We start from the raw sequence: 26,660 nt of genomic DNA, 5'->3' as shown, positions 1-26,660 counted from the left end.
TTACATATGTTAGTGTATGTACCTCCATGCTACTCTCTCCATTTGTCCCATTCTCGCCTTCCCTCACCCCTGATCCCCATGCCCACAAGTTCGTTCTCTATATCTGCATCTCCACTGCTGCCCTGCAAATAGGTTCATTAGTACTATCTTTCTAGATTCCATATATATGCATTAATACATGATACTTGTTTTTCTTTCTGACTTACTTCACTTTGTATAATAGGCTCTAGGTTTATCCACCTCATAACCACTGACTCAAATGCATTCCTTTTTAAGACTAAGTAATAGTTGCTTATACATATGTACCACAGCTTCTTTATCCATTCACCTATTGATGGACATTTAGAACGTGTCCATGTTCTAGCTATTGTAAATAGTGCTGCAATGAATATTGGGGTACATGTGTCTTTTTCAATTTTGGTTTTCTCAGGGTCTATGCACAGTACTGGGATTCTTGGGTCATATGGTAGTTTTTATTCCTAGCTTTTTAAGGAATCTCCATACTATTTTCCATAGTGGTTGTATCAATTACATTTCCACCAACAACTGCCACCTCTGCTTAATCTCTTCTGCTTCTGTTAGGTACTTACCATTCCTGTCCCTTATTGCATCCATCCTTGGATGAAATGTTCCCTTGATATCTCCAATTTTCTTGAAGAGATTGTTAGTCTTTCCCATTCTATTTCTCTGCATTGTTCATGTAAGAAGGTCTTCTTATTTCTCTTTGCTATTCTCTGGAACTGTGTATTCAGTTGGGTGCGCCTTTCCTTTAACTTTGCCTTTCGCTTCTCTTCTTTCCTCAGCTATCTGTAAAGCCTCCTCAGACAACCACTTTACCTTCTTGCATTTCTTTTTCTTTGGGATGGTTTTGATCATTGCTTCCTGTACAATATTACAAACTTCTGTCCATAGTTCTTCAGGCACTCTGTCTACCAGATCTAATCTCTTGAATCTATTCATCACCTCCACTGTATAATCATAAGGGATATGATTTAGGTCATACCTGAATGGTCTAGTGGATTTCCCTACTTTCTTTAAGCCTGAACTTTGCAATAAGGAGCTCATGACAGAGCTCCTCTGTCATGGCGTAGGAGCATGTGTAACAACAAAGCCACGAGCCAAACCATGCAGAGCTGCCCAAGAAGACAGTTCATAGTGAAGAGTTCTGACAAAATATGTTCCTCTGGAGAAGAATATGGCAAACCACTCCAGGGTTCTTGCTGTGAGAACCCCATGAACAGTATGAAAAGGCAAAAAGATATGACATGAATCCCCCATTAGGGAGTAGCCCCCTAATGTGCTACCTGAGAAGAGTTGGGGGCAATTACTAATACCTCCAGAAATAATGAAATGGCTGGAAAAAAGCATAAATGATGTTCAATTATGGATGTGCCTAGTGGTGAAAGCAAAGTCCAATGCTATAATATTGCATAGGAACCTGGAACATTAGGTCCATGAATCAAGGTAAATTGGACATGGTCAAACAGGAGATGGCAAAGGTGAAGACTGACATCTAAGGAATCAGTGAACTAAAATGGACATGAATGGTTGAATTTAATTCAGATTACCATTCTATCAACTTCTACAGGCAAGAATCTTTTAGAAGAAATGGAGTAGCCCTCATTGTCAACAAAAGAATTCAAAATGCAGTAACTTGGGTACAATCTCAAATATGACAGAATGACTTCATTCATTTCCAAGGCAAACCATTCAATGTAACAGTAATCCAAGTCTATGCCCCAACTACTAATGCTGAAGAAACTGAAGTTGAACAGTTCTATGAAGACTTACAAGACCTTCCAGAACTAACACCAAAAAAAGATGCCCTTTTCATCATAAGGCATTAGAATGCAAAAGTAAGAAGTCAAGAGATACTTAAAAGTAACAGGTAAGTTTGGCCTTGGATTATTAAATGAAGCAGGGCAAGGCTAACAGAGTTTTGTCAAAAGAACACACTGGTCATAGCAAACAAACTTTTCCAACCACACAAGAGATGACTCTACATGTGGACATCACCAAATAGACAGTACCAAAATCACACTGATTCTATTGCAGCCAAATATGGAGACGCTGTATGTATGTATGTGTGTGTGTGTGTGTGTGTGTGTATATATATAAATATATATATAAATATATATCTGTAAAAGTGTATATATCTGTAAAACTATCATTTTAAGTGAAGGAGACATGAAGAATTTCCTAGACAAACAAACGTGAAAGCATTTAACAGCACTAGAAGTCCGAGCTATATATACAAGTGTACATCTGCAAAACCATATATCTATAAAAGTATATAATATATATGTATATATCTTTAAATTATCTTTTTAAAATGAAGGAGACATGAAGAATTTCCTTGATGAACAAAAAATGAAAGAGTTTAATACCACTAGAAGTCTGAGCATCTCAGGGCTCTGCCCTGGTGAGTGTACTGCCTTATAAGAACTGCTAAATCAGTCCAACAAGCAAATTGAAAGAGCATTTAAAAGCAACATAAAAAAGTATAAATCTCACAGCAAATACAGAATAATGTAATACTATAAGGATGACACATAAATCACATTTTAAACCAGTAGAAAAGTTAGAGAAAAAAGTATAATAATAAAGAGAAAAAAGTATAAAAAATCTATAATTACATACACAATATAAAAGATGTATATTGTGACATCAATAACATACCAGGTCAGTTCGGTTCAGTTCAGTCACTCAGTCGTGTCCAACTCTTAGTGACCCAATGAACTGCAGCACACCAGACCTCCCTGTCCATCACTAACTCCCAGAGTTCACTCAAACTCACATCCATCAAGTCAGTGATGCCATCCAGCCATCTCATCCTCTGTCGTCCCCTTCTCCTCCTGCCCTCAATCCCTCCCAGCATCAGAGTCTTTTCCAATGAGTCAACTCTTCGCATGAGGTGGCCAAAATACTGGAGTTTCAGCTTTAGCATCAGTCATTCCAAAGAACACCCAGGACTGATCTCCTTTAGAATGGACTGGTTGAATCTCCTTGCAGTCCAAGGGACTCTCAAGAGTCTTCTCCAACACCACAGTTCAAAAGCATCAATTCTTTGGCGCTCAGCCTTCTTCACAGTCCAACTCTCACATCCATACATGACCACAGGAAAAACCATAGCCTTGACTAGACGGACCTTTGTTGGCAAAGTAATGTCTCTGCTTTTGAATATGCTATCTAGGTTGGTCATAACTTTCTTTCCAAGGAGTAAGCGTCTTTTAATTTCATGGCTGCACCAGGTCAGGGATGAGTATAAATATAGACTTTTGTATGCAATTGAAGTTATCAGATTAAAATAGACTATTATAACTAAAATATTTATATATAAGCTTGATGGTAACAACAAAGAAAATAACTTTTTAAAAAAGAAAGGAATCAAAGAGTATCAATGCAGAAAAAAAGCATCAAATAAAAAAGGAAGACAGCAACACTGGAAGAAAGGAACAAAGGAACTACAAAACATACATAAAATAATTAACAAAATGACAACTGTAGGCCCTTACCTATCAATAATAACCATAAATATAAACCGATTAAACTCTCTAGTGAAAAATATACCATAGCTTAATGGATAAAACAAGGTGATCCAACTACATGCTGTCTACAAAGATTAACTTTAGATTTAAGTACACTTCACTGAGAGGCTGAAAGTGAAACATGGAAAAAGATATCCTGATTTAAATGCATTGGGTGTTTATACACACCCAATTTCTCATTGGGTGTATATAAACACCCAATGCATTTAAATAAATGTATAAAGCAATCACTGACAGATCTGAAAGCAAGAACAGACATCAATACAATAATAATAGGCTTCAATACTCCAATTTGAATAACCAACAGAATATTCAGAGAGCAAATCACTAAAAAACCCTCAGGCTTAAACAATACAACAGATCAAGTGAACTTAACAGATACACAGAATGCTCCACAGAATGTTCCAAATGAACTTAAATACATAGAATGCTCCAGAGAATGTTCCAGTGTTAGCAGAAGAATATGTATTCTTCTCAAGTGCATACAAACATTCTACAGGATGGATCACTAAACATGTCATTATGAATATTAAAATACTAAAGTCAAACGAAGTATTATCTTCCAATCACAATGAAATGAACCTAGAAATAAATAACAGAAGGAAAATGAAACAATCTACAAATATGTGGAATTTAACACATCCTGGAACCACTGGGTCAAAGAAGGCAAATAAGAAAATATCATGAGACCAATGAAAACAAAACACTAAAATTTATAAGATGCAGCAAAAACAATATTACAAGTTACATTAACAACAATAAAAGCCTACATCAGAAAAAAAGAAAAATATCAAATAAACAACCTAACTTTATATCTGAAGAAACCAGAAAAGAAAGACAAACGAAATTCAAAGTTAAAAGAAATAAATTAAAAAAAAAAAAATACTAGGGCAGAAATAAACTAGAAAAGAGAAAAACAATAGAACAATGAGGAAACCAAGAGCTGTTTTTTAAAAGATAATCTAAAAAGACAAACAATTATCAAGACTAACAACAATAAAAAAGAGAGAACACTTGAATAAATAAAATCAGAAGTCAAAGGGGACATATTACAACTGATACCACAGAAAGATAAAAGGTGATTAAAGGACTATTATGAAAAACTATATGCCAATAAACTGAATAAGTTAGAATATATGGCAAATTCCTATAAACATACAAAATACAGAGACTGAATTAAAAATTTAAGAAAATAAAAAAGATAAACAGATCAATAACAAGAAGACTGAACCAGTTATCAAAAACCTACTAGCTAAAAAACTCCAGGACCAGATGTCTGATACATGAATTATACCAAATATTTAAAGAATTAATACCAAAACTGCTTAAATTTCATTCAAAAATGGAAGAGTGAAAACTTCCAAACACATTTTGTGAGGCCAGTACCACTCTGATACCAAAACCAAACAAAGACACCAAAATTTAAAAAACAATTATAATATTCCTGATTAACACACATATAAGAATCCTCAACTAAACACTAGAAAATAAAATTCAACAACATATTAAAAGAATCATACACCATGACCAAGTGAGATGCATCCCTGGGATGCAAGGATCTTTCAATATATACAAATCAGTCATTAAAAGAATGAAAAATAGAAATCATGTATTATCACAATAGATGTAGAAAAGCATGATTTCACATCCATTCATAATGAAATTTCTCAGTAAAGTAGGAATATTAGGAACTTACTTAAACACAACACTGCAATTAAGTTCATATACAAAAATTCCACAGCTAGCATCATATTCAAAAGTGAAAAACTGAAAGTTTTTTCTCTAAGAGCAGGACAAAGAAAGGATACCCAGTTTGCCACTTTAATTTCAGAGTACTGAAATTCCTAAGGAGAACAATTAGAAAAGAAAAACAAATAAGAGGCATCTAAATCTGACAGGAAGAAGTAAAATCATCTCTGCTTGCAGATGACATGTTCATATATGCAAGAAACTCTAAGCACTCCACAAAGGAATCTTAGATTAGCAAATTCAGTAAAAGCTGCATGATATAAAATCAACAGAAGAAAAGCTGCATTTCTATACATAAGCAAGAAACTATCTAAAAAGGAAATCAAGAAAATAATAACATTTACATGAATACAAAGAAAAATAAAATACTTATAAATAATACTAAGTACAAAGATGAGAGACTTGTACATCAAAAACTATAAAACACTGATGAGAAAAAATTTTTAGATAAATAAATTGAAAGACACCCTACATTCAGATGGAAGAATATTGTTAAAATGTCCAGAACATCTAAAGGGATCTAGACATTCAATGCAATGTTTCCAAATCCCAATGGCATTTTCTCCCTCTCGCAAAAAAAAATTCATCTGGAACTACAAAATACACCAAAGAGTCAAAGCAAATTTGAGCAAGATAAATAAAGCTGAAAGCATCACACATTCTGATTTCAAATTACTATACAAAGCTATATTGACCAAAACAATACGATACTGGCATAAAAACAGACATACTGATCAATGAAACAGAATAGAGTATTCAGAAATAAATCCACATATATATTGTCCACTGGTCTTACACAGACAGTGATAGAGTCAACAATGCACAATGTTGAAAGAATAGTCTCTTCAATAAATGGTGCTGGGCAAATGATTTTTCCAGATGAAGAACAAAAGTAGATCTTTATCTTACACCTTATACAAAAATAAATTCAAATATACTAAAGATTTAAATGTAAGGCATGAAACTAAAATATCTAAGAAAATATTGAGAAAAAAAGTTTGATATTGGCCTTAGCAATGACAACCTCGAGCACAGCGGCTGCAACGGCACTCATCTCACACGCTAGTAAAGGAATGCTCAACATTCTCCAAGCCCGGCTTCAGCAATACGTGAACCATGAACTTCCAGTTGTTCAAGCTGGTTTTAGAAAAGGCAGAGGAACCAGAGATCAAATGGCCAATATCTGCTGGATCATCGAAAAAGCAAGAGAGTTCCAGAAAAACATCTATTTCTGCTTTATTGACTATGTCAAAGTCTTTGACTGTGTGGATCACAAATAAACTGTGGAAAATTCTGAAAGAGATGGGAATACCAGACTACCTGACATGCCTCTTGAGAAATCTATATCCAGGTCAGGAAGCAACAGTTAGAACTGGACATGGAACAACAGACTAGTTCCAAAAAGGAAAAGGAGTATGTCAAGGCTGTATATTGTCACCCTGCTTATTTAACTTATATACAGAGTACATCATGAGAAATGCTGGGCTGGAAGAAGCACAAGCTGGAATCAAGATTGCCGGGAGAAATATCAATAATCTCAGATATGCATATGAGACCACCCTTATGGCAGAAAGTGAAGAGGAACTAAAAAGCCTCTTGATGAAAGTGAAAGAGGAGAGTCAAAAAGTTGGCTTGAAGCTCAGCATTCAGAAAACGAAGATCATGGCATCTGGTCCCATCACTTCATGGCAAATAGATGGGGAAACAGTGGCTAACTTTATTTTTCTGGGCTCCAAAATCACTGCAGATGGTGACTGCAGCCATGAAATTAGAAGATGCTTACTCCTTGGAAGTAAAGTTATGACCAACTTAGACAGCATATTAAAAAGCAGAGACATTACTTTGCCAACAAAGGTCTGTCTAGTCAAGGCTATGGTTTTTCCAGTGGTCATGTGGTAGTGAAAGTTGGACTATAAAGAAAACTGAGCACCAAAGAATTGATGCTTTTGAACTGTGGTGTTGGAGAAGACTCTTGAGAGTCCCTTGGACTGCAAGGAGATCTAACCAGTTCATCCTAAAGGAGATTGGTCCTGGGTGTTCATTGGAAGGACTGATGTTGAAGCTGAAACTCCAATATTTTGGCCACCTGATGCTAAGAGCTGACTCATTTGAAAAGACCCTGATGCTGGGAAAGATTGAAGGCAGGAGGAGAAGGGGATGACAGAGGATGAGATGGTTGGATGGCATCACTGACTCGATGGACATGGGTTTGGGTGGACTCTGGGAGTTGGTGATGGACAGGGAGGCCTGGCGTGCTGTCGTTCATGGGGTCGCAAAGAGTCGGACACGACTGAGTGAGTGAACTGAAATGAACTGAACTGAAGCTGTCTTTTAGGAGACTAAGTTACTTAGTTGCTCAGTTGTGTCTGACTCTTTGCAACCCCATGGACTGCAACCTGCCAGGCTCCTCTGCCCATGGAATTTTCCAGGTAAGAATACTGGAGTGGGTGGCCATTTCCTTCTCCAGGGGATTTTCCTGACCCAGGGACTAAACCTAGGTCTCTTGCATTGCAGGTAGATTCTTTACCATCTGAGCCACCAGGGAAGCCCTTCAGGAAGCTTCAGATCAGATCAGATCAGTCGCTCAGTCGTGTCCGACTCTTTGCGACCCCATGAATCACAGCACGCCAGGCCTCCCTGTCCCTCACCAACTCCTGGAGTTCACTCAGACTCATGTCCATTGAGTCAGTGATACCATCCAGCCATCTTATCCTGTGTCGTCCCCTTCTCCTCCTGCCCCCAATCCTTCCCGGCATCAGAGTCTTTTCCAATGAGTCAAGTCTTCGCATGAGGTGGCCAAAGTACTGGAGTTTCAGCTTTAGCATCATTCCATCCAAAGAAATCCCAGGGCTGATCTCCTTCAGAATGGACTGGTCAGAGCTTAGGGAGTACTAATTTAAGAAATCATTCTCCTGTCAATTTCACTGGGTAAACATAATAAATATTGACCTATGAAATATGCATTATTTCATAGGTCAATGCATATGAAATATGCATTACCTATGATTTTCGTAAGAAACTGTCACAATCAACATAATGTAAATTATTTTATACTAAATATTTTAAAATATTATTTTAAATGAAGTGTTCAGGGTCATTGCGATTCCCAGGTGGCACTAGTGGTAAAGAATCCGCCTGCAATGTACTGAGACCTTGGTTCAATCCCGGGGTTGAGAAGATCTCCTAGAGAAGGGAATGGGTACCCACTCCAGTATTCTTGCCTGGAGAATTCCATGGACAGTGGAGCCTGGCAGGCTACAGCCCATGAGGTTGCAAAAAGAGGAACATGACTAAGTGACTAACACTATCACTTTCAGGATCATTGAAGAATAATTTGAAGTAGGAAAATCTGCCATAAATTTACTGAGCATAAATAATATGTTAAGTATAATGTAAAAGAGAAACTAAACTAAACTGCTGCTGGGAATTACAGCATAATTTTCATCCTAAGCATAGATACAAGATGCTGGGTACACAGCAATATGAAAACAGTTAACAAACAGTATAGATCAAATTTATTATTTAGGATGAATAATAGTGACATGGAGAGAATTCTGATTATTAGTTATAAATTAATTTGCAATAGCAAATAAGACCATATAAATGGGAAAATCAATTTCCTAATATAATCAGTTAAAAATGCTAAATTTCAAAGCATTTCTTAAAAATATTAATTCTACTAAATTCTTATTTATTATTTGATGTTATTTGATGAAGTTTTATTTTTATTGTTGAATTCCCTAAGAATGTGTTTTGAGGGTAGTGGTGATGTGCTTTATAAATAGCTAAGATGCTTACTTATACACTGAGTATGTTCTCTTTTTTCTCACCTCATGTAACATACCTTAGATAGTCTTTTGGAAGATTCACAACTATGGTCTGCACATGGCTTGGGTCCTTTTTCAGTGTCTAGAGATGAAACTGAGAAAATAAATTATATTTTATCATGGTTCTAAAGTACTATATTACAATATTTAAATTGGCTTTTGAAATATAAAACAGGCCATGTGTCTAATATTTCTATTCCAATAAAAACTAAAGCAATTTTCCACGTGTTAAATCACTCTTTTTAACTAAAAATCTAAGATAATTATGTGTTTTATATAAGTTAGGAAAACCTTAGCATTGCAGTAAACTTAAGAATTAATCAACTAATTTGATAGTATTTGGCAATTCATTTCATACAATTTTTGACAATGAAATTATTTTATCTTTTGTACCATATAATATATATATGTATTTATTTTAAATAAATAAATTATTTTATCTTTTGTACCATATATGTGGATATATGTATGCATAAATGTATTTATTCATTCCATAGTCTACTAAACTCCACCCATATAATATTGTGTATATCACCTGACTGACTCAATTCTTAATCTCCACAGAGAGATATATCATTATAATACTGGGAAATGAAAGAAGCTGAACTACAGTAGTAGCCATGGTAACTAAAATGAACATGTTCATAAATGAGTGCATTCGTGTACCTATTTATTCATTAAGTAGTTATCAAGAGTCTATTACTTTTAGTCTAGGAGGCTCAAATACATAAGTGATCAAAATCTACAAACTCCCTGAATTTTTGAAATTACATTCTAATGCACAAAATTAGAATAAACAATGATACATACAAACAATAAACAATAATCATTAGAGAAACATTTTGTGTTGTAGGGTGATAAATACAAGAAAAGAAAGAGCAAGGAAAGAATTCTATAGCATACAAAACTGCCCTTCAAGACTGAAAGAGAAATTAAAACTTTCTTAAATAAGATGAGCTGAGGGAGTTTGTGACCCCTAGACTTGCCAAATGAAAAAACACTAGATAGTAACATGAAGCTATGTGAAGAGAAATAAAGACCTCGACAAAGGTAAATACATGGACAAGGATAAAAGCTACCATTATTGGATTCAGATGGGATTGTAATAGCGATTTTATATATATGACTTAAGAGTCTAATATACTTAACAAAAAAACAGTCTAAAAGCTAGTGCCGGGAGCCGGCGAGAGACATTCCACTCGTGACAAAGGTCATGAGGAAGGGGGCTCGGCATACGCAAAGGCGGGATCGAGCCTCGGGAGTGCCCCCGGATATTCTCGAGCATCTACCCCCCAAAAAACCAGAGTCTGCCTACTTTATTGCTTTGTGCTCTCACCTCTGACTTTACTGGGGGCTGTCCCTCACCACCATCTCACTCTCTCTGTCAAAGAGTTAACTTACAGCTCCAATTAATAAAGTTCCTGGGCAATTAGGAGTGTTTAAATCCAAACCCCTCAGATGGCTCTCTAACTCGCCTGACAAGTTTACCCGGACACCTACAGCTATGCATACGATTGTTTACAGTCTCCCAGCCTCCAGAGGCACGGGAAGCTTAAGATATTCAAATAGCTTAGAGCCTCTCAGAGAATTAGAAACTGTCAGAATAAAACTAGTAAAAGATTTCATTGATGAGCCAATGTTCGTTGCCAAGTTTTCACATCCCCTGATCCTTGAATGTGCATTAATTAATACAGTTGGTATGTAGAAAAAATAAGTAGTGGCCTGGTGTTAGTAACTTTAGACCCTTAAGGTAGTAAATTCTTTCCTTTGTAAACCCATTACACATCCACCCTATAGGAACGTAATCTTATCTTCGGAAGATGGCGCCAAACCTTAAAATAATTACTCTTAGAGAAAATAAGTCTTTGTTGATAAGTGCTTGTCAAGAGTCATAAAATGTTAATAGGCCTCTGGCCAGAAGATGATGTAAATCACCTAAACCATTTGTATACGATAAATCTGCAGGAAAGAAACCCTGGTTTTGATAAGCATCAAAGACTGCTGATTTTGCATCCCCTATTATCCTCTATGTGTAACTTAGGGTATAAAAGCCCCTGTTGAAAATAAAGCTATGGGCCTTGCTCATCAACGCTTGGTCTCCCCATGTCATTCTTCCCTTTAACTTCCAGCTGAGTGTCCATCTGGAGCGTGGATATCCTCTGCGACCATTTATTTGCCTGGGCTTCTAAGACCCACTCGAGAAGGCGTCTAAGGTGGGGCACCTTCCGCTATTCGAGAGGGCGCCTGCGGCCTCCGTGGTCAGAGCTAACCTGGTGTCACGGGTTATATTGATTTTCCGCGTAAACCAAGCCACTCAGCTTCTTTTCTCCACTGAATTTTCCTACTGAGCTATCCTCATTCTATTCCTCTTTATTATCTCTAATTAACATTTGAATAGGTCGCCTAGCCGTCTCTCCTTCGAATACCCTGGATCAGCCGGGGCTGGACCCCGGCAAGCTAGTATTATTGTAACTTTGGTTTGTAACTCCACATTCTGTTTTATATAATTTGAGAGACTAATTAATTTAATTATTAATTTATATTTTGGGGGACACAATTTATAAAGTAGTAATTCTATGTCATCATCTACTGAAAAGACTGGGAATAGAGCTCTTAAGGGAGATTTTTCACATATAGTATAGAAGCTAGGTTTGTGTAATTCATACTACAGTGTTATAAAATTAGGAATGTTCAATGTAATTCCCACAGAAAAACAAAGAAAAATACAGAATATACACAAAAAGAAATGAGAAAGATTTCACATTTAACTACAAAAAAGTCAACTAGACAAAAAAGACTATAATGAAGGAAATGAAAAACAAAAGCAAAAAGAAAGTAACAAAATGGCATAAGTAAATCCTGCATTATCAATAATCAATTTAAAAGTAAATGGGATATTTCTCCATCTATTAGTGTCCTCTTTGATTTCTTTCACCAGTGTTTTATACTTTTCTATGTATAGGTCTTTAGTTTCTTTAGGTAGATATATTCTTAAGTATTTTATTCTTTTCATTGCAATGGTGAATGGGATTGTTTCCTTAATTTCTCTTTCTATTTTCTCATTATTAGTGTATAGGAATGCAAGGGATTTCTGTGTGTTGATTTTATATCCTGCAACTTTACTATAGTCATTGTCTAGTTCTAGTAATTTTCTGGTGGAGTCTTTAGGGTTTTCTATGTAGAGGATCATGTCATCTGCAAACAGTGAGAGTTTTACTTCTTCTTTTCCAATTTGGATTCCTTTTATTTATTTTTCTGCTCTGACTGCTGTGGCCAAAACTTCCAAAACTATGATGAATAGTAGTGGTGAAAGTCGGCACCCTTGTCTTGTTCCTGACTTTAGGGGAAATGCTTTCAACTTTTCACCATTGAGGATAATGTTTGCTGTGGGTTTGTCATATATAGCTTTTATTATGTTGAGGTATGTTCCTTCTATTCCTGCTTTCTGGAGCGGTTTTATCATAAATGGATGTTGAATTTTGTCAAAGGCTTTCTCTGCATCTATTGAGATAATCATATGTCTTTTATTTTTCAATTTGTTAATGTGGTGTATTACAGTGATTGATTTGTGGATATTGAAGAATACTTGCATCCCTGGGATAAAGCCCATTTGGTCATGGTGTATCATCTTTTTAATGTGTTGTTTGGATTCTGATTGCTAGAATTTTGTTAAGGATTTTTGCATCTATGTTCATCAGTGATGCTATGCTAAGTCACTTTAGTCATGTCAGACTCTGTGTGACCCCATAGACAGCAGCCACCAGGCTCTCCTGTCCCTGGGATTCTCCAGCCAAGAACACTAGAGTGGGTTGCCATTTCCTTCTCCAATGCATGAAAGTGAAAAGTGAAAGCGAAGTCACTCAGTCGTGTCCAACTCTTAGCGACCCCATGGACTGCAGCCTACCAGGCTCCTCCATCCATGGGATTTTCCAGGCAAAAGTACTGGAGTGGGATGCCATTGCCTTAGTCAGACTCATCAAGAAACAAAGGGAGAAAAATCAAATCAATAAAATTAGAAATGAAAATGGAGAGATCACAACAGACAACACACAAATACAAAGGAATCATAGGAGACTACTATCAGCTATTATATGCCAATAAAATGGACAATTAATGCCAATAAAATGCCAATAAAGTGGAAGAAATGGAAAAATTCTTAGAAAAGTACAACTTTCCAAAACTCGATCAGGAAGAAACAGAAAATCTTAACAGACCCATCACAAGCACGGAAATTGAAACTGTAATCAAAAATCTTCCAGCAAACAAAAGCCCAGGTCCAGACGGCTTCACAGCTGAATTCTACCAAAAATTTAGAGAGGAGCTAACACCTATCCTACTCAAACTCTTCCAGAAAATTGCAGAGGAAGGTAAACTTCCAAACTCATTCTATGAGGCCACCATTACCTTAATACCAAAACCTGACAAAGATGCCACAAAAAAAGAAAACTACAGGCCAGTATCAGTATCATGATACTTCCAATTTTCTGGAAGAGTCTGAGTAGGATAGGTGTTAGCTCCTCTCTAAATTTTTGGTAGAATTCAGCTGTGAAGCCGTCTGGACCTGGGCTTTTGTTTGCTGCAAGATTTCTGATTACAGTTTCAATTTCCGTGCTTGTGATGGGTCTGTTAAGATTTTCTATTTCTTCCTGGTTCAGTTTTGGAAAGTTGTACTTTTCTAAGAATTTTTCCATTTCTTCCACTTTATTGGCATTTTATTGGCATTAATTGTCCATTTTATTGGCATATAATTGCTGATAGTAGTCTCCTATGATTCCTTTGTATTTGTGTGTTGTCTGTTGTGATCTCTCCATTTTCATTTCTAATTTTACTGATTTGATTTTTCTCCCTTTGTTTCTTGATGAGTCTGGCTAATGGTCTGTCAATTCTATTTATGCTTTCAAAGAACCAGCTTTTGGCTTTGTTGATTTTTGCTATGGTCTCCTTTGCTTCTTTTCATTTATTTCTGCCCTAATTTTTAAGATTTTTTTCCTTCTACTAACCCTGGGGTTCTTCATTTCTTCCTTTTCTAGTTGCTTTAGGTGTAGAGTTAGGTTATTTATTTGACTTTTTTCTTGTTTCTTGAGCTATGCCTGTATTGCTATGAACTTTCCCCTTAGCACTGCTTTTACAGTGTCTCATAGGTTTTGGGTTGTTGTGTTTTCATTTTCATTCGTTTCTATGCATATTTTGAGTTCTTTTTTGATCTCTTCTGTGATTTGTTGGTTATTCAGCAGCGTGTTGTTCAGCCTCCATATGTTGGAATTTTTAATAGTTTTTCTCCTGTAATTGAGATCTAATCTTACTGCATTGTGGTCAGAAAAGATGCTTGGAATGATTTCAGTTTTTTTGGAATTTACCAAGGCTAGATTTATGGCCCAGGATGTGATCTATCCTGGAGAAGGTTCCATGTGCACTTGAGAAAAAGGTGAAATTCATTGTTTTGGGGTGAAATGTCCTATAGATATCAATTAGGTCTAACTGGTCTATTGTATCATCTAAAGTTTGTGTTTCTTTGTTAATTTTCTGTTTAGTTGATCTGTCCATATGAGTATACTACCCAAAGCAATCTATAGATTCAATGCAATCCCTATCAAGCTACCAACAGTATTTTTCACAGAGCTAGAACAAATAATTTCACAATTTGCATGGAAATACAAAAAACCTCGAATAGCCAAAGCAATCTTGAGAAAGAAGAATGGAACTGGAGGAATCAACCTGCCTGACTTCAGGCTCTACTACAAAGCCACAGTCATCAAGAGAGTATGGTATTGGCATAAAGACAGAAATATAGATCAATGGAACAAAACAGAAAGCCCAGAGATAAACCCACGCACCTAAGGACACCTTATCTTTGACCAAGGAGGCAAGAATATACAATGGAGAAAAGACAATCTCTTTAACAAGTGGTGCTGGGAAAACTGGTCAACCACTTGTAAAAGAATGAAACTAGAACACTTTCTAACACCATACACAAAAATAAACTCAAAATGGATTAAAGATCTCAACGTAAGACCAGAAACTATAAAACTCTTAGAGGAGAACATAGGTAAAACACTCTCTGACATACATCATAGCAGGATCCTCTATGACCCACCTCCCAGAATATTGGAAATAAAAGCAAAAATAAACAAATGGGATCTAATTAAAAGCTTCTGCACAACAAAGGAAACTATAAGCAAGGTGAAAAGACAGCCTTCAGAATGGGAGAAAGTAATAGCAAATGAAGCAACTGACAAACAACTAATCTCAAAAATATACAAGAAACTCCTGCAGCTCAATTCCAGAAAAATAAATGACCCAATCAAAAAATGGGCCAAAGAACTAAATAGACATTTCTCCAAAGAAGACATACAGATGGCTAACAAACACATAAAAAGATGCTCAACATCACTCATTATCAGAGAAATGCAAATCAAAACCACAATGAGGTACCACTGCACACCAGTCAGAATGGCTGCGATCCAAGGGTCTACAAGCAATAAATGCTGGAGAGGATGTGGAGAAAAGGGAACCCTCTTACACTGTTGGTAGGAAAGCAAATTAGTACAGCCACTATGGAGAACAGTGTGGAGATTCCTTAAAAAACTGGAAATAGAACTGCCATATGACCCAGCAATCCCACTAGTGGGCATATACACAGAGGAAACCAGAATTGAAGGAGACATGTGTACCCCAATGTTCATCACAGCACTGTTTTTAATAGCCAGGACGTGGAAGCAACCTAGATGTCCATCAGCAGATGAATGGATAAGAAAGCTGTGGTACATATACACAATGGAGTATTCAGTTCAGTTCAGTTCATTCGCTCAGTCGTGTTCGACTCTTTGCGACCCCATGAATCACAGCACGCCAGGCCTCCCTGTCCATCACCAACTCCCGGAGTTCACTCAGACTCATGTCCATCGAGTCAGTGATGCCATCCAGCCATCTCATCATCTGTCGTCCCCTTCTCCTCCTGCCCCCAATCCCTCCCAGCATCAGAATCTTTTCCAATGAGTCAACTCTTCACATGAGGTGGCCAAAGTACTGGAGTTTCAGCTTCAGCATCATTCCTTCCAAAGAAATCCCAGGGTTGATCTCCTTCAGAATGGACTGGTTGGATCTCCGTGCAGTCCAAGGGACTCTCAAGAGTCTTCTCCAACACCACAGTTCAAAAGCATCAATTCTTTGGTGCTCAGCCTTCTTCACAGTCCAACTCTCACATCCATACATGACCACAGGAAAAACCATAGCCTTGACTAGACGGACCTTTGTTGGCAAAGTAATGTCTCTGGTTTTGAATATGCTCTCTAGGTTGGTCATAACTTTCCTTCCAAGGAGTAAGCGTCTTTTAATTTCATGGCTGCAGTCACCATCTGCAGTGATCTTGGATCCCCAAAAAATAAAAGTCTGACACTGTTTCCACTGTTTCCCCATCTATTTCCCATGAAGTGATGGGTATACTCAGCCATTAAAAAGAATACATTTGAATCAGTTCTAATGAGGTGGATGAAACTGGAGCCAATTATACAGAGCGAAGTAAGCAAGACAGAAAAACACCAATGCAGTATACTAATGCATATATATGGAATTTAGAAAGATGGTAACGATAACCCTGTATGTGAGACAGCAAAAGAGACACAGATGTATAGAACAGTCTTTTGGACTCTGTGTGTGTCGGGGGGGTGATTTGGGAGAATGGCATTGAAACATGTATAATATCATATAAGAAATGAATCACCAGTCCAGGTTTGATGCAGGATACAGGATGCTTGGGGCTGATGCACTGGGATGACCCAGAGAGATGGTATGGGGAGGGAGGTGGGAGAGGGGTTCAGGATGGGGAACACATGTACACCTGTGTTGGATTCATATTTTCATACTGATGTATGGCTTGAAAAGTAAAGTAATTAGCCTCTAATTAAAATAAATAAATTTAAATTAAAAAAATAATAAAATCACTGTTGAAAGTTTAAAACAAAAAATAAATAAATAAAAGTAAATGGGTTAAATTCTCAAATCAAATGATAAAGATTTAAGAAGGAATAAAAAACATAATCCAACTATATAATGTCTCACTTAAGAGTTGCTATACTCACGAGAGATAGAATAGACTTAAAATCAAGAAAGGGTATAAGAGACAAATAAAGATACTATATATTAATAAAATGTTTAACACAGCAAGAATATGTAACAATTATAAACACATATAAATCAGACCATGAAAATTTTTGAAGTAAAAATTAACAGAATTCAAAAGAGAAATGTACATGTCTACAATATTATTTGGAGACTTCAATATCTCACAATATTGGATAGAAGAGTCAGAAAGAAGATAACTAAGGAAATAGAGGTTATTAATAACACAGTAATAACCCCAAATTGGATAACTGTAGTGGTGGATTCTAACAACAGTCAGAAGAAGAATTGATACCTGTCCTCTCAAACATTTCTAAAAAGTTGAAGAGGAGCTAACACTTCTAAACTCATCTTTAAAGGCCAGCATTACCTGAACACAAAAGCCAGACAAAGACACTGTAAGAACAGAAAACTACAGATCATAATCCTAATTAACAATGATGCAAAACTCGACAAAAGACTAACAAATCGAATTCAGGTGCTTATTAACAGGATTATATACCACGAGTAAGTTGAATTTATTTATTTATTTATTTATACCACGAGTAAGTCAGAATTTAAGAAAGGGTCAATGTAAAAAAATTAATCATTGTTATATACCACATGAAGAGTGAAGGGGAAAAACCCACAGGAACATCTCATTTGATGCAGGAAAGGCATTTTACAAAGATCAATATAATTTCATGAAGAAAAAGGCTAAAAAATACAGGAATAGGAGGAAAATAACAGAGCATAATAAAACCATATATGAAAATCCATAGCAAACATCATGTTGATGAGCAAAAGACTAAAAACTTCACCTCTACATTGAGGAACAAGCAAGAAGGTGCACATTTGCCATTATATCTCAAGACACTAATGAAGTTCTAGCCAGTGTGTTGTGGCAAGAAAACAAAATAAGAAGTATCCAAACTGGAAAAGAGGTAGAAAAATTATTTCTATTCACAGATGATATGATCTCATATGTAGACATTTAAAGTTTCCAAAAATAAAAGTGTAAGAACTAATAAATAAATGCAGCAAAGCTGCACAATACAAAGTCAACATGCAAATCAGTTGCATTTCTATACACTACTGCTGCTACTGCTAAGTCGCTTCAGTCGTGTCCGACTGTGTGCGACCCCATAGACGGCAGCCCACCAGGCTCCCCCATCCCTGGGATTCTCAAGGCAAGAACACTGGAGTGGGTTGCCATTTCCTTCTCCATCTATACACTACAATGAATACCTTTTTGGTGTTATTACAAATGGAATCACTATTATACTTATAGTAGCATCAAAAAGAACAAAATAAAATACTTAGGAATTAACTAAACCAAGGGGATGAAAGATTTATATCATGAAAACTACAAAGCATTGTTAAAAGTGAAAGAAAATATAAGTAAATTCAAATGCATCCAATGTTCATAGATTGGGAAATATAATATTGCTAAAATGTCAATACCAGACAAAATCTATAGACTCAATGCAATCAATATCAAAATTCAACCACATTTTTTGCAGAAACAGAAAAATCCAATTTAAAATTCATGTGGAATCACAGGGGACTTCATATAGCCAAAACTCCTGAAGAAGACTAAAGCTAGAAATCACAATTCCTGATTTTCATAGTTCACTACAAAGCTGCAGTAACCAAAACAGTATGTTATTGGCATAAAGACAGAAATATATACTAATGGAATAGACAACACAGAAATAAGCTCTTAAATAATTGGCCAAATGATTTTTGACAAGGTATCAAGACTATTCAATGGGAAAAGGATGGTCTTTTAATAAATGGTGCTGAGAAAGCTAGATATCCACATGCAAAAGAATGATTTTGGATCTCTACCTAATAGCATATATACAAATTAACTGAAAATGGATCAAACGTCTAAATTTAAGAGCTAAAATTACAAAGTTCTTAGAAGAAAACTTATGGCAAAAGCTTAACTGGACTTGGCAATGGTTTCTTTGATATGTTATCAAGGGTACAAGCCATAAAAGAAAAAATAGACAAAAATTTGAAAAAAAAAATTATGTGCATGAAAACACAATTTGTCAAAAGGCAACCTACAGAATGTGAGAAAATATTTGAAAATTGCATACCTGCTATGGGATAAAGATACAGAATATTTGGAGAATTCCTAAAACTCAATATCAAAAAAACAGTCAGATTTAAAAAATAGGCAATGAACGTGAATAGACATTTCCCCAAATATAAGATGTACAAATGGCCCATAAGCTCAGAAAAATATGTTTAACAAAACCAATTACTAGGGAAATGCAAATCAAAACTATAATGAGACATTATCACATACCCATTAGGATGATTACAATGAAAACAAAAGAAAATAACAAGCTGGTGAAGATGTGGTGAACTGGAACTCTTGTACACTGTTAGTGGGGATGTAAAATGGTGTAGCTACTGCAGAAAACAGTGCAGCAGTTCCTCAAGAAAAAAAGTTATTATTATGACCTAGGAAATACACCACTGAATATATACCCAAAGAAGAACTGAATGTGGGGTCTCAAAAAGATACGTATACACCTGTAAGCAGCATTATCCACAACAGTAAACTGTGAAAACAACCCAAGTAGCCATTGGTACATCCATGGAGAAGCAAAATGTTTATGTTATATGGAATGAAATATTATTAGATCTCAGAAAGGAAGGAAATCCTGCCATATGTTAGAACATGGATGAAATATGAGGACCTGTTGCTAAGTGAAATTAGCCAGAACAAAAAGAAAACTACTGTACGATTCCACTTACATGAGAATTTAGTTAAAATCACATAGATAAGAAAGTAGAATGGTAGATGCTAGGGGATGCAGTGATATTAGCAGCTTATTGTTTAACAAAAAGAGAATATCAGCTTTCCAAGATGAAAAGTGTTTTGGAGATGAATAATGAAAACAAATAGGCATGAATGAATTTAGTACAACTTAACTGTATACTTGAAATGATTAAGATTAATTTTATGTTATATGTATTTTACCACAGTAAGAAAAATGGAAAAACAAAAATAAAAGAATTAAATCAGACTTCTCTTTGGAAACCATGCAAACAAGAAGAGAACAGTGTGAATGATTTTAAACATAGTATTGAAAGGGGAAAAAAAATGCCACCAAACTAAAATACTAAATTCCATGAAATTATTCTTTAAAACTAAAGTTAAAAACAAACACTTTCTCAGAAAAACAAAAATTGAGAGAATCTGTCACCAAAACCCAGCCTTGCAAGAAACATTAAAAGAACTTCTCATAAAGAAGAAAAATAATATGTACCTAAAACTCAGATCTTCCCTGGAGGTACAGTGGTTAAGACTCCATGCTTCCAATGTAGGGAGCATGGGTTCAGTCTCTGCTCTGAGAAGATTTCACATGCCTTGGAGCAACTAAGCGCATGCACCACAACCACTGAGGCTGCATGCTGCAACTACAGAAGCCCTTGCATCAAGAGCCTGTGCTCTGAAACATGAGAAACCGCCACAATGAAAAGCCCATGCACTGCAATGGGAAGTAGCCCCTATTCTCCACAACTAGAGAAAGCCTGTGCACAGCAAAGAAGACCCAAATCAGCTAATAATAATAATAATAATAATAAATAGATAAAATAAATAATTTTTTAAAAAATAAATAAAATATAGGAAGAGCATAAGAGAAGGAATAAAAGAAGGCAATATAAATATATTTTTCTTATTTTTAATTGATTTGACAATAGCTTATTCAAATAACAGTATGAATAAGATAACCCCATGAACAGTATGAAAAGGCAAAATGATAGGATACTGAAAGAGGAACTCCCCAGGTCGGTATGTGCCCAATATGCTACTGGAGATCAGTGGAGAAATAACCACAGAAAGAATGAAGGGACGGAGCCAAAGCAAAAACAATACCCAGTTGTGAATGTGACTGGTGATAGAAGCAAGGTCCGATGCTGTAAAGAGCAATACTGCATAGGAACCTGGAATGTCAGGTTCATGAATCAAGGCAAATTGGAAGAGGTCAAACAGGAGATAGCAAGAGTGAAAGTCGACATTCTAGGAAAGTCGACATCCCTCAGAAGAAATGGAGTGGCCATCATGGTCAACAAAAGAGTCCGAAATGCAGTACTTGGATGCAATCTCAAAAACGACAGAATGATTTCTGTTCGTTTCCAAGGCAAACCATTCAATATCACAGTAATCCAAGCCTATGCCCCAACCAGTAACGCTGAAGAAGCTAAACTTGAACGGTTCTATGAAGACCTCCAAGACCTTTTAGAACTAACACCCAAAAAAGATGTCCTTTTCATTATAGAGGACTGGAATGCAAAAGTAGGAAGTCAAGAAACACCTGGAGTAACAGGCAAATTTGGCCTTGGAATATGGAATGAAGCAGGGCAAAGGCTAATAGGGTTTTGCCAAGAGAACACACTGGTCATAGCAAACACCCTCTTCCAACAACACAAGAGAAGACTCTACACATGGACCTCACCAGATGGTCAACACCGAAATCAGATTGATTATATTCTTTGCAGCCAAAGATGGAGAAGTTCTATACAGTAAGCAAAAACAAGACCGGGAGCTGACTGTGGTTCAGATCATGAACTCCTTATTGCCAAATTCAGACTTAAATTGAAGAAAGTAGGGAACACCACTAGACCATTCAGGTATGACCTAAATCAAATCCCTTATGATTACACAGTGGAAGTGAGAAATAGATTTAAGGGCCTAGATCTGATAGATAGAGTGCCTGATGAACTATGAACGGAGGTTCGTGACATTGTACAGGAGACAGGGATCAAGACCATTCCCATGGAAAATAAATACAAAAAAGCAAAATGGCAGTCTGGGGAGGCCTTATAAATGGCTGTGAAAAGAAGAGAAGCGAAAAGCAAAGGAGAAAAGGAAAGATATAAACATCTGAATGCAGAGTTCCAAAGAATAGCAAGGAGAGATAAGAAAGCCTTCCTCAGCGATCAATGCAAAGAAATAGAGGAAAACAACAGAATGGGAAAGACTAGAGATCTCTTCAAGAAAATCAGAGATACCAAGAGAACATTTCATGCAAAGATGGGCTCGATAAAGGACAGAAATGGTATGGACCTCACAGAAGCAGAAGATATTAAGAAGAGGTGGCAAGAATACACAGAAGAACTGTACAAAAAAGATCTTCACGACCAAGATAATCATGATGGTGTGATCACTCACCTAGAGCCAGATATCCTGGAATGTGAAGGCAAGTGGGCCTTAGAAAGCATCACTACAAACAAAGCTAGTGGAGGTGATGGAATTCCAGTTGAGCTATTTCAAATCCTGAAAGATGATGCTGTGAAAGTGCTGCACTCAATATGCCAGTAAATTTGGAAAACTCAGCAGTGGCCACACGAGTGGAAAAGGTCAGTTTTCATTCCAATCCCAAAGAAAGGCAATGCCAAAGAATGCTCAAACTACCGCACAATTGCACTCATCTCATACACTAGTAAAGTAATGCTCAAAATTATCCATGCCAGGCTTCAGCAATACGTGAACAGTGAACTTCCTGATGTTCAAGTTGGCTTTAGAAAAGGCATATGAATGAGAGATCAAATGGCTAACATCTGCTGGATCATCAAAAAAGCAAGAGAGTTCCAGAAAAACATCTATTTCTGCTTTATTGACTATGCCAAAGTCTTTGACTGTGTGGATCATAATAGACTGTGGAAAATTCTGAAAGAAATGGGAATACCAGACCACCTGCCTGCCTCTTGAGAAACCTATATGCAGGTCAGGAAGCAACAGTTAGAACTGGACATGGAACAAAAGACTGGTTCCAAATAGGAAAGGGAGTACTTCAAGGCTGTATATTGTCACCCTGCTTATTTAACTTATATGCAGAGTACATTATGAGAAATGCTGGGCTGGAAGAAGCACAAGCTGGAATCAAGATTGCCGGGAGAAATATCAATAACCTCATATATGCAGATGACACCACCCTTATGGCAGAAAGTGAAGAGGAACTAAAAAGCCTCTTGATGAAAGTGAAAGAGAAGAGTGAAAAAGATGGCTTAAAGCCCAACATTCAAAAAACGAAGATCATGGCATCTGGTCCCATCACTTCATGGGAAATAGATGGGGAAATAGTGGAAACAGTGTCAGACTCTATTTTTCTGGGCTCCAAAAATCACTGCAGATGGTGACTGCAGCAATGAAATTAAAAGACGCTTACTCCTTGGAAGGAAAGTTATGACCAACCTAGACACCATATTCAAAAGCATAGACATTACTTTGCCAACAAAGGTCCGTCTAGTCAAGGCTATGGTTTTTCCTGTGGTCATGTATGGGTGTGACAGTTGGACTGTGAAGAAAGCTGAGTGTCGAAGAATTGATGCTTTTGAACTGTGGTGTTGGAGAAGACTCTTGAGAGTCCCTTGGACTGCGAGGAGATCCAATCAGTCCATTCTAAAGGAGATCAGCCCTGGGATTTCTTTGGAAGGAAAGATGCTAAAGCTGAAACTCCAGTACTTTGGCCACCTCATGCGAAGAGTTGACTCATTGGAAAAGACTCTAATGCTGGGAGGGATTGGGGGCAGGAGGAGAAGGGGACGACGGAGGATAAGATGGCTGGATGGCATCACTGACTCGATGGACATGAGTTTGAGTGAACTCCGGGAGTTGGTGATGGACAGGGAGGCCTGGCGTGCTGAGATTCATGGGTTCGCAAAGAGTCGGACACGACTGAACGACTGAACTGAACTGAACTGTTCAAAATAATAATGTGAACAATGTATTAATTGAGTAAAATTTATGGATGAGTAAACTAAATTACTACATTTTTATAAGGGAACAGAGGACAAACTTTGCAATTCTATTATAAAGTGATTGTGGTGGTGGTTTAGTCACTAAGTCATGTCCCACTCTTACGACCCCATAGACTGTAGTCTGCCAGGGTTCTCTCTCCATGGGATTTTCCCAGACAAGAATACTGAAGTGGGTTGTCATTTCCTTCTCCAGGGTATCTTCCTGACCCAGGAATTGAACTCAGGTCTCCTGCACTGCAGGCAGATTCTTTACCAACTGAGCTACAAAGGAAGCCTTCTTGCCACCTCTTCTAAAAGTGATTGTATTACCCATGAAATGGTACAGCATTATTTGAAAGTAGACTTGTATTAGTTGTAAAAGTCTACTTCAAACTATAGGGCAACCACCTAGAGTAAAAATAAATTATAATTGATATGCTAAGAGAAACAAATGGATCATATAAATGCTTGATCAAAACCAGAAAAGGCAGAAAAAGAAGACAAAAAAGAAAAAAATGGGCAACAAATACAAAACAGTAATGCATGTGGTAAATGTTAATCTAACTCCATCAATAATAATTTTTAAAGTCAATGGTTTAAAATCACCAATTAAAAGACAGAATGTCAGAATGAATTTTTTAAAGACCTAATTATATCTTGTCTACAAGAGACCTGCTTTATACACAGACACTGATAGACTAAAAGTATCAGAGGTATAGAAAAAAATATCATGCTAACACAAATCAAAAGAAAGCTGGAACAGCAATATTTACTTTTGACAAAAGAGACATCATGGATAGAAAAATTATCAAAGAAAAATAATGTCATTATATAACAGTAAAGGAGTCAATTTTCCAAGAAGACATAACAGGCTTTAATATATATGAGCCTAAAACACATTGTTTATATTCATGATACAAAAACTGACAGAACTATAAGGAGAAAGTACAACCCACAAATATACATTGAAACATCAATATGTATCAGTAACTGACAACTCTAAAAAGCAAAAAAATCAGTAAGGACACAGTTGCCCTGAGGAGCACAATCAATCAACTGGACCCAACTGATAATTACAGGATATCTCATCCAACTATAAAAGTTCTTCTTAAGCTCACATGGGACAGTCACCATGGCATACCACATTCTGCGCCTTTAAAAATACTTTGAAGATTTTTTAAAAATAGAAATTATACAATGTATGCTCTCAGACTACAATGAATTAAACTAGAAATCCGTAACAGAAAGATACCTGGAATGTCCCAAAACACATGGACATTAAATAACAGACTACTATGTTACACACAAGTAAAGAAGTCTCAAGAGAAATTTGAAAATATTTTGAAGTAAATGAAAGCGAAAATACCACTTACCAAAATTTTCAGGATTCAGTAAAAGCAGTGTTTAGAGAAAAACTTAGTGTCAAATTAAAAAATTAGAAAAGAAGAAAAACAAAATCAACACTTAAAGCTTCTACTTTTAGGAAAATAAAAAAGGACAACTTCAATAGGAGAAAACAGAAGAAGAAAAATATAAAAACTAGAACAGAAATGAATAAAATGAAAAATAAGAAATGAGCAGAGAAAATAAATGAAATAAAAACTAGCTGAAGAAGGAACATAAAAGACGAGATTTAAATAAAATAAAGAATAGAAAAAAATAAAATGAAAATTGGTTCTTTGAAAAGATCAACAAAATTGACAAACACCTAGACAAAGAAAAACAAGAAATGAAAGTAGAAGACATTATTATCTACCCTTCATAAATAAAAAGGATTGTAAGAATATTATGCATATTTGTATGCCAAAAATTATTAAGAGATAACCTAGATGAAAATATAAATTATCTAAACTGACCCAAGAAGAAACAAAATACAAACAGGCATATAACAAAGAGATCAAATCAGTAACTGATGATCTTCCAAAAGAGAACACCCTGGACCCAATAGCTTGTGTGGTGGGACATGATTAATTAATTAAACCAAGATACAAGATTCATAAAAAAATCCAACAATTTCTATACACTAGTGATGAACAATGGAAAAAAGAAAATTATTGCACTTAAATAGCTTCAAAACAATAAACATACATAGTAATAAGTTTATCAAAAGGTACAGGACGTATACATTGAACAGTATAAAGCATTGCTGATAGAAATTAAAGAAGTCTGCTATGGTCTAAGTATTTTATGTCCTCTCGCATTCACATGTTGAAATCCTATGTACATACATTATGATGGTATTAGGAGATAGAGTTTGTAGAAGGTGCTTAAGTCACAAGAATAGAGCCTCAATGAAATCATCAGACCTTCTGATATGTGAGGATATAATGAAAATCTGTAACTCTCAAGAGGGTTCCTGCCAAACATGGTGGCACTGTGTCCTCAGAATTACAGCTTCCAGAAATGTGAAAAATAAATTTCCATTGTTTATAAGCTACCTGGTTTATGGTATTTGTTACAGCAGATGAAGACAAAGTCCTAAACAAATGCAAAGATATCCTGTGTTCATGGACTCAAAGAAAATATTGTTATGCAGGTAATACTGGTCAAAGACATCTATAGATTCAATATGTACCACAATGCCTACCGAGATCCCTCTCTCGACCCAATGACCTTGTTTGGCAGGAATGGAAAAGCAAGTGTGAAAAAACATATGAACTGCAACTGACTTCAA

At 36.2% G+C, this 26,660-nt stretch overlaps 1 protein-coding gene across 9 annotated transcripts in view; it reads right to left on the bottom strand.

Annotated features, from left to right (window-relative positions):
• LOC102400060 (zona pellucida binding protein) overlaps positions 1–26,660 on the bottom strand; it is a 197,315-nt gene that overhangs the window by 109,028 nt on the left and 61,627 nt on the right. For all 9 annotated transcript variants that reach the window (XM_044946411.2, XM_044946409.2, XM_044946407.2 and 6 more), the window contains one exon: positions 9,142–9,218. In XM_044946411.2, the coding sequence (XP_044802346.1) occupies positions 9,142–9,218 (77 nt within the window). The remainder of the gene's footprint in view (positions 1–9,141; positions 9,219–26,660) is intronic.

The sequence above is a fragment of the Bubalus bubalis genome, chromosome 8, assembly GCF_019923935.1.
Source record: "Bubalus bubalis isolate 160015118507 breed Murrah chromosome 8, NDDB_SH_1, whole genome shotgun sequence".
NCBI lineage: Eukaryota > Metazoa > Chordata > Mammalia > Artiodactyla > Bovidae > Bubalus > Bubalus bubalis.
This window is presented reverse-complemented; position numbering and strand designations above follow the sequence as displayed.